General features: G+C 39.5%; 1 protein-coding gene across 4 annotated transcripts; it reads left to right on the forward strand.

Moving 5' to 3' along the window:
• Window positions 1-3,164: 3,164 nt before the first annotated feature.
• Window positions 3,165-13,458, forward strand: sgk2a (serum/glucocorticoid regulated kinase 2a). Of its 4 annotated transcripts, XM_056423495.1 has the most exons (14): window positions 3,182-3,265; window positions 5,136-5,196; window positions 5,335-5,399; window positions 5,901-5,962; window positions 6,231-6,288; window positions 6,993-7,076; window positions 8,300-8,431; window positions 9,984-10,096; window positions 10,224-10,260; window positions 10,368-10,454; window positions 10,689-10,784; window positions 11,192-11,347; window positions 11,681-11,770; window positions 11,881-13,458. In XM_056423495.1, the coding sequence occupies exons 3-14, from the start codon at window positions 5,379-5,381 to the stop codon at window positions 12,040-12,042; spliced, it is 1,098 nt and encodes a 365-aa protein (XP_056279470.1). In that variant the 5' UTR covers window positions 3,182-3,265; window positions 5,136-5,196; window positions 5,335-5,378; the 3' UTR covers window positions 12,043-13,458. The 4 variants fall into 4 exon arrangements, with proteins under 4 accessions (XP_056279469.1, XP_056279470.1, XP_056279471.1 ...); XM_056423494.1 differs by lacking the exon at window positions 5,136-5,196 and having other exon boundaries at window positions 3,165-3,265; XM_056423496.1 differs by lacking the exons at window positions 3,182-3,265; window positions 5,136-5,196; window positions 5,335-5,399; window positions 5,901-5,962 and having other exon boundaries at window positions 6,360-7,076.
• The last annotated feature ends 1,937 nt before the right edge of the window (window positions 13,459-15,395 follow it).

Genomic DNA, 15,395 nt, shown 5'->3' on the forward strand with positions numbered 1-15,395 from the left:
GATAATAAAAATATTCCCAATTATAATAATTATAGATATTAGAGATAGAAAGTCCTAATTATCAGATACAAAGTTATGAGAAAATCGAAATTACGATATACAAAGTCATTATTATGAGAAAGTCAAAATTACCTCCAGAGTTGCCTTGACGAAAAACATGCCGCTTCCTTGTCTCTCCTCTTGTGATCCTCGCTCATGTCTCTCTCTTCCCCTCTCTCTCTCTCCCCCAACAAGTTGGAGTGCAGTTAAAGAAATAAAATGCAGTAGTGAAATGCCAAACTTGATTCATAGCCTTGAATCTGGTTCAATACAAGGCCATGTAAAGAATATATACTTTTGCTTGGCTTGTCCCAAATATTGTGTGCATAAAGATTATGTGTAAGGTGGAAAAACACTGGATGAAAGTTGGAAGCTTCAGCAGGGCATTCTGGCGCCTGACAGAGGAGTGAGAGACAGCTTCAAAGGAAGAAACAAAGTAACTCAACTCTCTTCCTTTCTCACACTCTTTCACAAACATATGCATTCATTGGCGGGCCACAAGAACCAATGAAGGAGCGACAACGGCGGACGCAGAGGAACGAGAACCAATGAGAAGACACCGCTCTCTTTTCCTCCAGACCAATCAGAACTGTTCCTGTTGATTATTTCAACCGCCGTGCGCTCTGCTCAGGCATCCCTTCTCCAGCTCTGAGGCCATTGGTATCAGGTCTGAATTTGGGTCCATGCGCATGATTGTCTGTTTGTATTCTGATTTTGAATTAAACGCTTTATAGATTTACGGTAAAAGTCTACCGCTGTTTCTTCCAGTCAGAGCCGTCCGGTGGTGTGTTCCTGTCCTCAACATCAACAGCCACAGTAAACATCAAAGTATTCAATCTGGATTTTAAAGGAGCTGAGGGTCTCTGAGGGTCTCCATTGTGTTTTCAGATATGTGGAGCAGAAGAAGTGAACGCTGCTTCTCCATGTTTAGTTGTGACTCTTGGAACAGGAAGTAGGTTCATAAGGTAACAGCAGATCACAAATGTGTTCAGTACTTCATAAACCAGCAGCAGGATTATAAAGTCAATTATTTGTAGGACAGGAATTCAGCGCAAAGACCTTAGAACTGGAGTGATGTGCTCCACTTTCCTGGTCCGAGTGAGGACTCGAGCTGCAGCTTTCTGACTGACTTTTTACAGAGACCTCTGAACGCACCGTTACAGTAGTCAAGTTTACTGAACACACACATGCATGGATAAATTTCTCCAAATCCTGTTGAGACAATGAAGTCTAATCCTTGATATTTTCTTCAGGTGATAGTCGGCTGTGATTTGTGATTGTCTTGATGTGACTGTTCAGGTGGAGGTCTGAATCCATGACCACCTAGATTTCTGGTTTGGTTTGTGTGGTTTTAACGTCAACAATTTCAATCGTTCATCCTTGTGACGAAACTTCTCTTTTATCTTTATTTAATTGAAGAACATTCTGGAACATCCAGTTGTTGATTTCTTATTAAAGATATCTTATCTTAGTTTTTTGGTTTCATGATTTTATAATGAAATGCTTTTAAATGATTTAATGCGCGGCATCTAGTGACAACACAGGAGGATCTAGTACCTGATGTGACGTAACATGTTTAGTTGGATGTTGAAGAAGACAGAAGCTGAGAGCAGCTACAATGCATGTATTTAACAAACTTATTTTTTGTGAAAATGGTTAAATATACAATGAGCATGTTTATGTACTTAATTCTCTTTATAAGTAACTAATAACTAAAAATAGACACAAAAGGGTCCTTTTTTTAAAATCCGGTTTTATTTAATATTGTATTGAATTAGCTTTTGTAGTGCATGAAGACCTGGAGTGCAGTTGACCCTTTTCACGTCGGACATTTTGACTTAACATAACATTCCCAGGAGGATCTCCCTTCTTGCATGCACATAAATGACCTATAAACTCTATACACGCTCATTAATGGAAACAGTTCAAGTCTAGTATTTAGTTTTATTTCAATCATACGGAAATGATCATAAGAGCCATAAAGCACAAAGTGTATCATTGTTGTGTTGTATTTTATTTGAGCCATTGCAAAACAAATTAGGTGTCAAATTTAGACTATTGTGTAACCAATATTTCAGTGATATTGTATATTTTAATGAATACTAAGACATAACAGGTTAATACGCAGTCACTGAAGCCCAGTAAACTAGCACAGGCTGGTGAGGGAATGAGGCGCTTCCATATTTTTCAAAACACCTTTGGATTACCAGAGATTACAGCGCCTGACAAAGTGGGAATGAGATAGATGTGTGTCTGTCAGGTCTTAAAGGTTTATGCCTGAGTCAAGTCACCAAAAGTGTACTAAACAAATAGCAAAACATGGCAGTGGAGAGCCACAATAGTAGAGTGACTCAGTAAGGTGACATGCATAAATGATTCTTAGCATTATGGAATTATTCATTTTTTAAGGCACATCATAGTGTCTTCCAAGTCATAAAGTTGCATTAAAGAGTCCAGCAGTTGAGCTGGAACCGTAAGCATGCTTGAGACTCACTGTTGTTTTTTATTCTCTAAATTTATTTAGCAAACACACATTCCACCACAAAGCGCCGTCGTAGGATAATATAGTAGGATATTACGGCTGTGATGACACTTCTTTATTTAAGGGTTAAGAGGAGTCTAATGTAACGTTAGCCCCCTTTGAGAAACACATGCAGCAGCTACATTAATAACACTGCTATTACTTGTTTAGCTAGAATGGACTGATTAAAAAACTGTATAATATCTAACATTTACAAAAGTCAACATAGTTACCTTTTGTATATCGTGTGCATGGTTAGACCATAATCTCATAATCTTGATTTTCTATCTCATAAATTCGACTTTCTATCTCATAATTATTACTTTTAAATGTCATAATTTCGATTTTCAATCTCATAATTAAGACTTTCTAATCTCATAATTTTAACTTTCTATCTCATAATTTCAATTTTCTATCTCATAATTTCGATTTTCTATCTCATAATTCCGACTTTAATATCATAATTATGATTTACCATGGGGATATTTTTGTTATCACAGCAACATTTTCATGTTATTTTGTTCTTTTCCATGGCACTAATGGGCTTCCATACTTCGGCGACCTTCCTTCATGACCGTAAACAATACAAAAGAAAAAAAGAAAGCTGACCTCAGATCAGCTTCCGCCGTCCGCGAGTCTCCGACAGCTCCGTCAGCTTTGAGTCTCCGGATCAGAGCCGCTGACCTTCTCATCCTCTGCACACAGGTGAGCGAACTGTTACCTTACAGATGTCACGCTGATAAACCAGATTATATTGTCCGTAAAGTACATCGATTGTGTTATATTTCGGGGGGAAGACGTGTGTAGTTTCTTACTTTTCTCCTTATCCGCGTTGCATTGTTTTTGTTCAGACAATCAACTAGCTAACAAACTTATAGGGCTGCTACTATGAGTATACATGCTGCTAATATAATCATACAACATACGTGATATCTGAAATACTTTAGTTTATAAGGACCTCCCGTTATGGATCTACGTGGTATATGACCGATACTATTTCAGGCTAATTCATTTGATTGCTCTTTGAAGTTGTGCCTATTCACATCACCAACTTTTTTAATAGGTTACTTATGTCTTCTTAAAAGAAAATAAATAATAATGGCTCTACAGTTAACTAAATGGTGAGTTTATATTTAATAATAATAATAATAATATTATTGTATATATATTTAAAAATATATATATATTAATATATATATATATATTTTTTAATATTAAAAAAAATTCCAAAGGAGAGTGTCAGGGTTTAGAAAATCAAACTTGTCTGATGCACTATGGCAGGTTATCGGAGTTGATTTGGTGGTTCAAAGTCTCCCACCTCTTCTGAGGAATAAACACGTAGTACAATCAAACAACTCCTTGTTGTTAAGGTCGCCTTTCTTGCATCATCATCTCAACCTGCAGTTATGTCCTCTTTGTTTCCCTCTGTGCTGTATTTATTAATGACGACTCAGTTCAAATCAAGAGGTGGATTTTAATTATTTTAAAAAGCCACTTTTTCAAACTGCAAAAGAAAAGCTGAGCATGCTTTGCATATGTATTTATTGCATATTGTATTCACACTTTTGAATGAATTACATGTAAATCAAGTCCAACTTCGCCTTGTTTCATATTCAGTATGTAAAACACGTGTTACTTCATCTAAATGAATGTGGAGAAACTGCTATAAACATGGTTGGTTTTAGCTCGGTAAAAGGGACAATGTCAAATAATATAACTGCACTGCACAGCCTGAGATGCCTTAAGTAACATAGTCTTTTCTTAGGGAACAGAAAGAAGTTGGCAATAAAATGCTGATTAATTTGCAATGGGGGAAATAAATTGTCGAAGCACAGCTTTCGTCTGGAGCAATAAAGTGTTCGGTCCAAAATGGGACTCTTTAAAACTAAAGATGCTTGTTTTTAAATCTTTTTTGTTGCTTTACGCATCTTTCATTTGATACAGGGTTCACATTTGGTGATACAATTCTTAATTACTGTAGATTTAATGTAGTAAAGCAGGGGTGCTCACACTTTTTCAGCACGCGAGCTACTTCTAAAATGACCAGGTCAAAATGATCTACCTACGGGGGGGGGGGTTAGTTTAATGAAAGAACAAAGACATGCTATAGAGAAAATTTCAGGGGGGCGGGACAATTTTTAAAAATATCATGTGATCGACCATACTACGCCGCGATCGACTGGCAGGTCGCCGCGATCGACCTTGAGCACCCCTGTAGTAAAGTGTCACAAACTTTATAAAACGGGAGAAAATTTGATAATGCAATATAAACATAATTTTTGGGGAAAAGCTTAAATGTCCAATTGGTCTCATCTATCGTCTTGAAATAGATAACAGCTATAAATAGATAAACTCTCCGGAAGCTCCGGAAGGAGAAATGAAAATTGAGTTTTGGGGACATTTTGTGTGTGTGTGTGACCTTTGTCAGATATGAGAATGACACAACAATGTTTACCATGTAAACATGTTCACTGATACAGTACCTATACACACACGCACACACACACACACACACACACACACACAGATTGATAATATATACACAATGCCCTTCATTGTGTTTCTGTTGTTCCAGCATCTTATTCCTACAAACCAGAAATACCAGCTCATCTGGATCCTTAGGTTGTCACACTGAGGTCAGCAGTTTATTAGGACACACACACACTCACACACACACTCACACACACATGAGAAAAGGCTGGAGAGATAAAGGTTCACCAGCACAGGTGCATCCTGCACAGTGACCTCAGGACCCTCATCATCTCCTCTCACAGGTCTGTCCAACACCGATGCTGGACCAGTGGGAGTGGAACAGATAATGGCCATGGCACACTGTACCGTGAGTGTATTTATGTTTGCATGATGCTTTTTGCCTTATTTAGTTTTTGGGCCATGTGACAGGGCTTCTGCCTCCAGCCAATGCAGTTTTAACTCTGGCTTCAAGACATGTTTAGTAAGCGTCTCTGGGCTCATTTGTATTGGTGATACATCCAGGACATTTGGGGCTGTATGTGGTTGTTTCAGTGGAAACATTTCTTTTCATGTCAAGAAAATCTCCACGGCCCAAAACAATTCCCTCAATGCATTAGATATATCAAACGGATGATATCTAACAGTGGGATCTTTTCATCAGATGTTCTGTGATTGCCCAATGATCATTCAATAAGAAGAAATGTGACTCAGATCCTCGTGTTTCTATTTTAAGGAGAAGATGTTTGAGGGATGCTGATGTTGAACAATGCGAGTGATTGAAAGCAACAGTTTTTTAAAATTAATGCGGTCTAATCGTCTTCCATGTGTTGACCTTTTTCTGTGTATCTGTGTATTTTTTGTCCTAAAGTCGCGGTCCCCATCCTCCTCTCCACATGATGACGTCAACCTGGGACCTTCAGCAAACCCTCAGTCAGTAGCTCTGCTCTCACTAACCAGCATGTCTTTATATTCACACGCGAGATATACCCAGCACAAAGAAACTTGCATTGTCTTTGCTAATAAATGTATGCGCAGTGATCTGGGCTACTGTTAAGAGAATGGTCAATTTGAACTCAGTACTGTTTGTTTTTTGCTGGTTTCTTTTCTACCATGGGGCAGCTATTACAAATACAATACTTCAGAGGTTATTATGTAATTCTGTCCACCGTTTAATAGACTACTCTCGGCCTTGTTTCAGTGCCAGGCCCACTGACTTTGACTTCTTGGCCGTCATTGGCAAAGGGACCTTTGGAAAGGTAACACTGAAACAATTGCTTATCTATCTAGCTCTTTATTATTTAATACATATATTTTGTTTTTCTTTCAGCAGTTTCCTGCAATTCGGGTCATATCGTCACCAGCAGGGAAAGTGATCTAGACTAGACGAGGTCTCTGTGAGACCAGGTGACGTTAACAATGATAGACCCTTTTACAGGAGTGAATGGCGGGTCGTATGGATTGAAGGTCCCCTCAGTGGTACTCTCCATAAGCAGCAGCTGACCCTTTTAGACAGGAGAGAGAGGAATAGTGAGCTGTGGCTGGCTTTGCATTCTACCTGCTGACTGCTGTCTGATCAAAATGTGCCGCCAGCTTTATGAATCATTTACTTTCGAGTCCACTGAGGCCTCTTGAGGCTAACCTGAACCTCATCCAGTCAGACGTGTTTCTTAAAAGGTATATTCCTTGTGACCTGAACTCTTAATGTGATCGCTCTCCTTAGTCGGCAGGATTGCATTTCTACATGAAAAGTAATGTTAATAAGGTTTTTGTTGGCCGCAGGTCAATGTCAGACCTTGTATCAACACACTTCTCAGATTTCTCAGTATCGCCTGTTTCCACAGATCACATATCTGTGTTGTGTTCTCAGAGGGGCTTGGTGTAATGTCCTGACAGCGGCGTGGCGAGATGATGGCGCCGTCTGTTTACCAAACAAACCACTGACAAACAAACCTTCATGCAGGTCCTGCTCGCCAAGCTCAAAGCCGACAACAAATTCTACGCCGTCAAAGTTCTGCAGAAGAAAGTCATCCTCAAGAAAAAAGAGGTGGGCTCTGCTCCAGCTGATCTTTGCTGGCTTATATTATGTCGGAAGGGATGAAGCCGAGATGAGTTTCAGAGATTACGACCAGGAAGTCAAAATATATAAATATATTTTGAATTACATAGTATTCCAGGAGATAAAGATGGAAAATAGCTCCATGAGCCAAGAAGAAAATGTGTGTGTGTATGTGTGTGTGTGTGTGGGGGGGTGAGTGTCATTAGTAAACAGTGTTTTAACCCAGCAACATGATCTCAATCTTATCTAATCTACAGCTTGTTCTGTACAAAGATCAGATTTTACAACTCCCGGAAAATAAAGTGAGCCACGTCTTTCTTCTTGTCTGACAACCCGACCGAGAAATCTGATCCAAACACTCGTTTTGCTTCGGCTGAAGTGTTCAATGTGTTTTTAGAGAGGAAACGATTGGTCGGTTTTTCCTTGTCTCTTCGTCTCTCTGTAACTTTATGAAATTCATATCGAATCATCTGCCGTCAAAGTCCGAGAAAGCTGATGCATATGGTGACCTTTCCGTCAATGACAAACATTCATTGTTTCCATTTGACAGGAAGATAATCCGAAACAGCATCGAGACAATTATTACACATTCAAACTCTAAATTGAAAAAAATATTGTAAAACATTATTAAACAATCAAATGAGTACTAAATTGTGCGAAATACTTTCATGTAGTTTGGAAACTCCACATTGTGGAGCGACTTGGCAAATGTGATCACATTATTATTTCTTTTTTTATTCATATTTAAAAAAAAACGTTTGGTCAAGGACATTTAAATATGCTCACTGAAAGGGATATTGAATAATTGACTGAAAAAGAAATTAAATATATAAACTGCAGATCTACTCCATAATTCTACCGTAGAGCTGTAATAGTACAGAGCCAACACGTTGCCTTGACATCGTAGGAAGAGGCCAGCTGTTACTGATAACATTACTGATGGCTCAACACAATGAAAGGGAGGGTGACAGTAAACTAACGTGGCCGAGGACCCTAAACTCAAAGCAGCTCCATAAAACTCATTAATCATTAGATTCATTATTCACATCAGTGCTTTTCCTTCTGTGAAAAAGGCATACTGAGTTGAACCCCACAACAAATACACTTCGGTATACTTAGAAATGTCAGGAAAACGTGTTTTCTGTATGATTGGTTTATTTTTGGCATTTTAATTTAATGTAGTTATCACTGTCATGTCTTCTCTCTTTTAGCAAAAGAACATTATGGCTGAGAGAAATGTACTGCTGAAGAGTCTGAAACATCCCTTTCTGGTTCGCCTCCACTACTCCTTCCAGACTCCAGAGAAGCTCTACTTTGTCCTCGACTATGTGAATGGGGGAGAGGTAAATAAATAGTTTTTTAAAACGTCATTAACATATTTCCTCAAACAAGAAGCGGGGCCTTTATTTACCTCAACAGCAGAACATATTTCCCTCTGTTTAGTATAATGTGTCATACTTTAGTACAAAACATTGACCTGTTAAAGGTTACGCTGTTAATGCAAGCTCAACACTTCTTGTACCGGTTCACATCAAAATCCCTCTAACACTTGTACATTCCTACAAACTACAGCTGGCTGACACACACACACACCCGCAAGGACTGAAATGCCCGGAGGCAATAATACTTTAGATGAGTACCGTAACCCAGAAGTGTAATGAAAATAACATTACCAGAATATTGTTGAATTCATTTGCTTTAAAACAGTAACAATGTACACCGGCACCAGGAGTTTATTCACACTTATTTTTTCCCTGGCTTTAATTTTGTGGCAGGCCTTTAATTTTCCGTGTCGATCATGCCCCCTGCCGTTATCGGAAGCCCAGCGTTTAATTGATTACGTCTGTTCTTTGAGGAAATACGGAATGTTTTTTATGGTATACATTTAGAAATGATGTGCTACATGTTTTGGTAAACATGTTCAACTTAGCTTCGTACTAGTAGCGTTGCCATTGTCAACACCTTGTCGACTTTATAATGTGTGTGTGTGTGTGTGTGTGTGTGTGTGTGTTACGTATAGTCAGATCTCCTGGTTTATAACAGAAGGTGCTCTGACTGCACTTAGATCAACATCCTGACTGAGGGGAGGCAACAGGATGTTTCTTTAAAGAGGCATTATTATTATTATGGCACTACTCCTGTCATCAGAAAGATGCTCCTGGTCTTGTCACTTATGAATCATTTGTATAATTGTACTAAACTGTCACTGTTTACGGACAGAGCTGTATACAGTGTGTAGGCCAGGGCCAGGCTAGCGGTTCCCCCTGCTTCCAGTCTTTATGCTAAACTAGGCTAACAAGCTCCGAGCTGTAGCTGCATATTCAAAGTGTCAAAGTCAATATTTACCAACATATTGAACTACTGAGCTCTGATTTGTAAAAATGCTCGTCATAACATCTTTGTCTCCTCTACAATGAAATCCTGAGCAAAACACTTTGAAACTATGAATCGTGGTTTGTTTGTTTATCTTACGAGGGTTGTTTTCATTACTATTAGTGTCACCACATCCACATTGTGAATAAACCGGTTTTGCATCACGTCGTCTTATTCCTGTCCATTTAGTTTCCTTGTGCTTCAGCTGGCCTCAGCCGGCTGCACTGTAACAATGTGCAAATAAGTAATCCTTTATTTGCACATATCAAATACGATCAGACACGGCACGTTGGCGTGCAGCCGGCAGAAATGTTTTCCAACGAAGGAGCTTTGCCGTGATAGTGGTAATGAAACGCGTGCGGATGATGGAGCGTGTCGCACCAGACTTATCATGTTTCATTCGGTCCCTTTGCACGACCCTTTTGCCCTCAACTCTCTGTCCTGCTGAAACAACTTCATGTGGTCATGTGGAGCTCTGCATGCTCTGTGTCAGTCCTTCCACCTGTCTCTCTCCTTCTGTAGCTGTTCTTCCACCTGCAAAGAGAGAGGTGCTTCTCCGAGCCCAGAGCGAGGTTCTACACAGCCGAGGTAGCCAGCGCCATCGGCTATCTCCACTCTCTCAACATCGTTTACAGGTCAGAACATATATTACAATACTCGTATGAGAGTTGGACCGAATGAAGATCTATTACACCCAAACACAGAACAGTAAATTCACAAATGATGTATCATTAAAATTATTCTCATTCTCATCTGTTGCAGAGATCTGAAGCCAGAAAATATTCTCTTAGACGCTCAGGTGAGTCCAATTCCTCACTTTTGTTTTTGAAAACTTTAACTCTTTATTACTCTATACACTCTATATTATAGTCTTTATTGCATTGCATTATTTATTGTTGTGTTCAGGGCCACGTGGTGCTGACAGACTTTGGGCTGTGCAAAGAAGGTGTCGAGCCTGAGGGCACCACCTCAACTTTCTGTGGGACTCCAGAAGTGAGTAAAAAATACACGTACAAACGGGAAAAGGACATGCGACGACTTATCTGCCATACAACATACAACTGCATATCATACAAGACTAGGTTCTTTTTTCCACATTAAAAGGTGACAACTCAACAATGACATTAACATTAGTCATTCATTTTTTTACTGACTAAGAATTGTTGCCTCTCAGTTAGAAACAAACTGTTGTTGTTGTTGGTTTACTATCTGGTTCTCTGTCGACAGTATTTGGCCCCAGAGATCCTTCGTAAGGAAGCCTATGACAGGACAGTGGACTGGTGGTGTCTGGGAGCCGTGACCTATGAGATGATCTACAGCCTGGTATGGGACTGTGTGTGTGGCTGATTGGTACCGTCTCCCCTTTGGGACGCATCTTCATCTTAAACTAGACAATACGATATATCTTGTGTGCTAGACATTTTCCTTTGAGGGTGGGGCGAAAGTAAGTCTCCAAATAAGATTAGTTTCATCCTTTAGGCACCATGATGCACATGCTAAGTACATTTCATGGTGACCTGTCCATCAGATTGTGATGTTTTGACCACCTTGATGGAGATGGACATGTCTCAATAACTATTGGATGGATTTCCATTAAATTAGTGGACTCTTGTTTAAACATATATGTCTATTTTGCATTAACACATTTGAATATGAATTTCTTCAACTCGTTCTCCTTATAATACATAATATATTGTTTATAATAAAGATCTTCGTACCCTCCGCTTCAGCCTCCTTTCTACAGCCGTGACGTGGGTGAAATGTATGATGGGATCCTTCACAAGCCGCTGCCACTTCCTCCGGGGAAGTCTGAGGCTGTCTGCTCTCTGCTGGCGGGTCTTCTGCAGAAAGACCAGCACAGGCGCCTCGGGGCCATCGCCGACTTTGTGAGTCTGTCTTTCAACCGTTGCTACACATGAAAACAGGTGGTTTCTCCGACAAGAAATAAACCTCGTCTTCGACAAGAGAGGATCAAAGGACAGCGCCATTAAATGTTATTCAAGGACTAGGCTTATTCTCATTTTGGGAAATTAGCCTCTTATGGTATGAGACATCTTTAGAGGGGTTTGGAACTTTTCTGCACATAATAGTAATAAAGTATATGAAAATCTCTATTGGAGTTCCAGTTCCTCATAAATGTGTCTGATTTTCTTAACGGAAGGAATGGGAAATGCCAGTATTTACAATACACGTGTATAACGTTTCTGTTTTATTTACAGTTAGAAATAAAGAACCACAGCTTTTTCTCTCCAATCAACTGGGACGACCTTTACAACAAGAGAATCACTCCTCCTTACAACCCGAATGTGGTGAGTGTGTTTTTTCCGGCTGACTGTACGTGTCAACTTATCCGTTATTTGCATATTTGGGGACACCGAGTCATTGCTATCTCAGTTCCATAGATTGTTTCATCTTTCAGAGAGGCCCAGCTGACACTCAACATATTGATCCAGAGTTCACCAGAGAAATGGTTCCTAACTCGGTGAGTCGGAGCCCGGAGCTCAACGCCAGCAGCAGCAGCAGCTCCAACAACGCATTCAATGGGTTCTCCTTCGTTGGCACTGAGGACAGCTTTCTGTAGAGGCAGGAGTTAACTGTTGGAGGGTTTGAACATTGTAATGGATTCAGTGGAGTGAGCACAACTCTTTTGAGTTCCTCATGTACTTTTGCTGAAATCCCACGCGACATCTATTCTGTGACGACTGCAGGGATTTCCAACCGGTTCCTCTCGTGGGATGACGACTGCAATGGAGACATTTTAGGTTAAGATATGTAAAACGTGTGTTGCCTGGAAGTCCAAGGTCGGTTCTTAGAGATGATAGCGAGGATCGTCATGAACGTGTCACCAAATATACAGGACTCACAAGAAGTAGGAGCATCTTTCATTTATCACTTACAATAAAATTAAGTGTGTTTTATTATTATTTTATAAACTGATATTGTCAGTGGGTGGGGAAAAAGACACAAAGTTGTCATCCTGTGTTTATCCAAACTTCCAGAATTCTATTTTTCTGCAAAAGGGGCGAGCAAACGCAAGAAAAAAAATCATCAAACCTTCAGCAATCTTTGGTGACCACATAAGTGAAAACCAGGTGCAGCTGGAAGAGGTGCGAGTGCAATCCTCTGCCATGGAGTTTGCTCTGAGCAGAAGGAAGATCATAAATAATCATATTAAAAGTAATAATGAGGACAATTCTGGACAATGAAGGAAGTTGCTGCTGTATCCCTGTGCCAAGGTGTGGCCCATCAGAGCCCATCTCTCAAATGAGAGACTGCAGATGAAACACATCATCTGTTTCAGTGTGACGACTGTTGAGGTGATAAACTCCTCCGAAAAGATCTGACATTCTACGTTCATCAAATAACTCATCAATCGTGATATCTCTGCTTAACACCCGGTCACTGGAATACGCTCAAATGGAATACATTTTAAATATCTTTCAGTCACATTAAAAATAATTTTTTGTTCAATCTGCAGAAAAAAAGTGTAGAAAACTTAACATAAATGAAAGGTGCTGCGTGGTTTTGGAGGGGTCTGTCTGTGTCTCTGCCAACTGAAGCCACAAAAAGTGACCTGTGCCTGAGAAAGGTTGACGTTATTGTTCATCCCATTTTTATAGAAAGCATATCTGAATGAACATTTGTCAAATAATTACCATCACACACTTTTGGCACATTGACAGGATATGCTTAAGAAAAACTGCCTCTTCTGACTTTTACACTGCGTCAGATTTCACAGGGAAACGGCTGCATTCCTGGCACAACATTCACTTTCTATATTCAAGAGGGATCTTCTTGTGCACAGACAGCTCAAGCTGTGGCGATAAAATCAGGTCCAATATGATTTTTCTTCCATGAAAGACCAAAGGAAAGTCCTCACCACAGTGGTTTTGTTTGCTTTGTGGCAAGTAAGAGTCAAAGTTCATTTGTAGATGATGCACTGATGTTAGAAGATGCTCCTTGTAGCTCCTTTAAAACAAATAAAATGTCAGTCAACTGGGCTGTGGTTTTTTGTATTGTAACTGGGTAACTGGGAATTGATTGTTAGATTGCAGATCTATTAGTTTTGTTCATGATACATGCTTTAACTGTTATCTACAACATACTGTATGTCACATCTGTAAATATGCAGTCACAGCTTTGCAGTGGGATTATGTACCATAGTAATATGGTTATATTAATGTAAACCATGAATGCCTCTGCCTTGAATATGGAGTTGGTGATTGATGGTTGGCAGAAACAGGTGATATCAGAGGGGGAGACGGGAGGAAGGAGGAGCAGGAGGAAACCCGACTGATTCATCCACGAGTTTAAACTGATTTATGCTCCTTATTTTCGCGGAGAAATAATTGTTTTAAAAACGGAAACAGTGTTAAACCGGACTGCCGCGGTTTGACACTCGGTTTGAGTGTAAAAACTTCAACGAACACCGGAAGTAAACAAAGTTGCGTTAATTGCGGTAAAATATTTTAGTGCGTTAACGCGGCCAAATTAATCGCATAGATTAACGCGTTAACGCTGACAGCCCTAATTCTTTTATTTGGAAATATTGACGGTTACATAACACAGTAAACATTAACTGATATTTCCATTGTTTATCATCTTTTTGTTGAAATATCAGATAACAAACCCAATATATCCAGAAATTAAATGACAATATGAGTTCTTCTTCTTCTATATGGCCAAACTATTCTACCACATGACTTGGGGAAAAGACACAACTGAACATCAGAAACAGGATATTGTAATTCTATAACTGGCAAATCTCCAGCTCAAGATTTATTTCCCAGGGACGTAGACACATTTGTTCTTCATTAATCAGTATTTAAGAATACAACTTACTCTCTCCGTCATCAATTCCCCCCAAATGTGTTTGGATATCTGTTAGGGCATTTATTTGAGTTCTTGTGAGAATTTTGCCTCGACGTGCTCCGCGGCGCTCACAAGCTCACAAGCTCCCGCTACAAAGATCAATCTTGTATGAGTAATTGCAGAGGCTGAAAAGAGTAAACGCAAGAAAAAACAACACTTGTAATAACTTACTAACCCAGAGTGAGTTCATGCCTGGAAATAACCAGACTTCTGTAAAAACGTTATAAAGCCTCAGTCTGATATTTTCTGGCCTGACCTCACTCTCGGTTAGTAAGTATAGTTAGTAGGTGTTGTTTTTTCTTGCGTTTAATCTTTTCAGCCGAGCGGTCGAGGTTAGTAGGCTAAGTTGTTTATTATATGGCATTTTTTCGCTCCTATTGTTTTGTAAATAAAAACAAATTGTAAAATGTCATTTTGTTCAGCTCTCATGTCTTCTCACGCCACTATGTGTTTCCAACATATATATATATATATACACATAGGCTACACACACACACACACACACACACACACACACACACACACACACACACACACACACACACACACACACACACACACACACACGTTGTGGTAAAAACGTGTCTCATGTGATGCAATGTAGGCTACAGCTTCTTTGTTGTCTCCTAACATGTGACTGACTTGACATCTGTGTAACTATACATGCCTCTTTTTGGGATGCATATATATTTAGGCTATAGATGTTTTTGGATGCATATATATTTGTAGTTTTTTTTGGGATTCATATAGGTTTTTTAAAATGATTGGAAGGGTTTCAAGACTGTTGATTTGTTGCAGACAGTGCTAGCTTAACTGCAAGGCTATTACTTTGTGACATGTTCTCAACTCTCCTCGAAATAAATAATATAACTAGATACTGTTCATGAATCTTTAATCAACAGTTTAACAGAAAACATGATTTGCTAACGTTAATGTTGGAGAAGGAAATATAGAGTAGCCAACATGTCTGTGCACGAGCAATTATTAGCCGTTAGCGTCGGTTGAAACCGTTGGTCACATGGATCGTTTCCGGAGAGTGGTTGTGTTCTTGAACGCACCCCC

This window comes from Pseudoliparis swirei, chromosome 9 (assembly GCF_029220125.1).
Source record: "Pseudoliparis swirei isolate HS2019 ecotype Mariana Trench chromosome 9, NWPU_hadal_v1, whole genome shotgun sequence".
Taxonomy (NCBI): Eukaryota; Metazoa; Chordata; class Actinopteri; order Perciformes; family Liparidae; genus Pseudoliparis; species Pseudoliparis swirei.

What these genes read in the sequence shown, in the direction of transcription:
- sgk2a (XM_056423494.1), top strand. Translation starts at nt 5,379, where the DNA reads ATGGCCATGGCACACTGTACC. An exon ending in ATATTCTCTTAGACGCTCAG is followed by an intron (nt 10,261 to 10,367) that starts GTGAGTCCAATT and finishes TGTTGTGTTCAG; the next exon opens with GGCCACGTGGTGCTGACAGA. An exon ending in CTCCTTACAACCCGAATGTG is followed by an intron (nt 11,771 to 11,880) that starts GTGAGTGTGTTT and finishes TTCATCTTTCAG; the next exon opens with AGAGGCCCAGCTGACACTCA.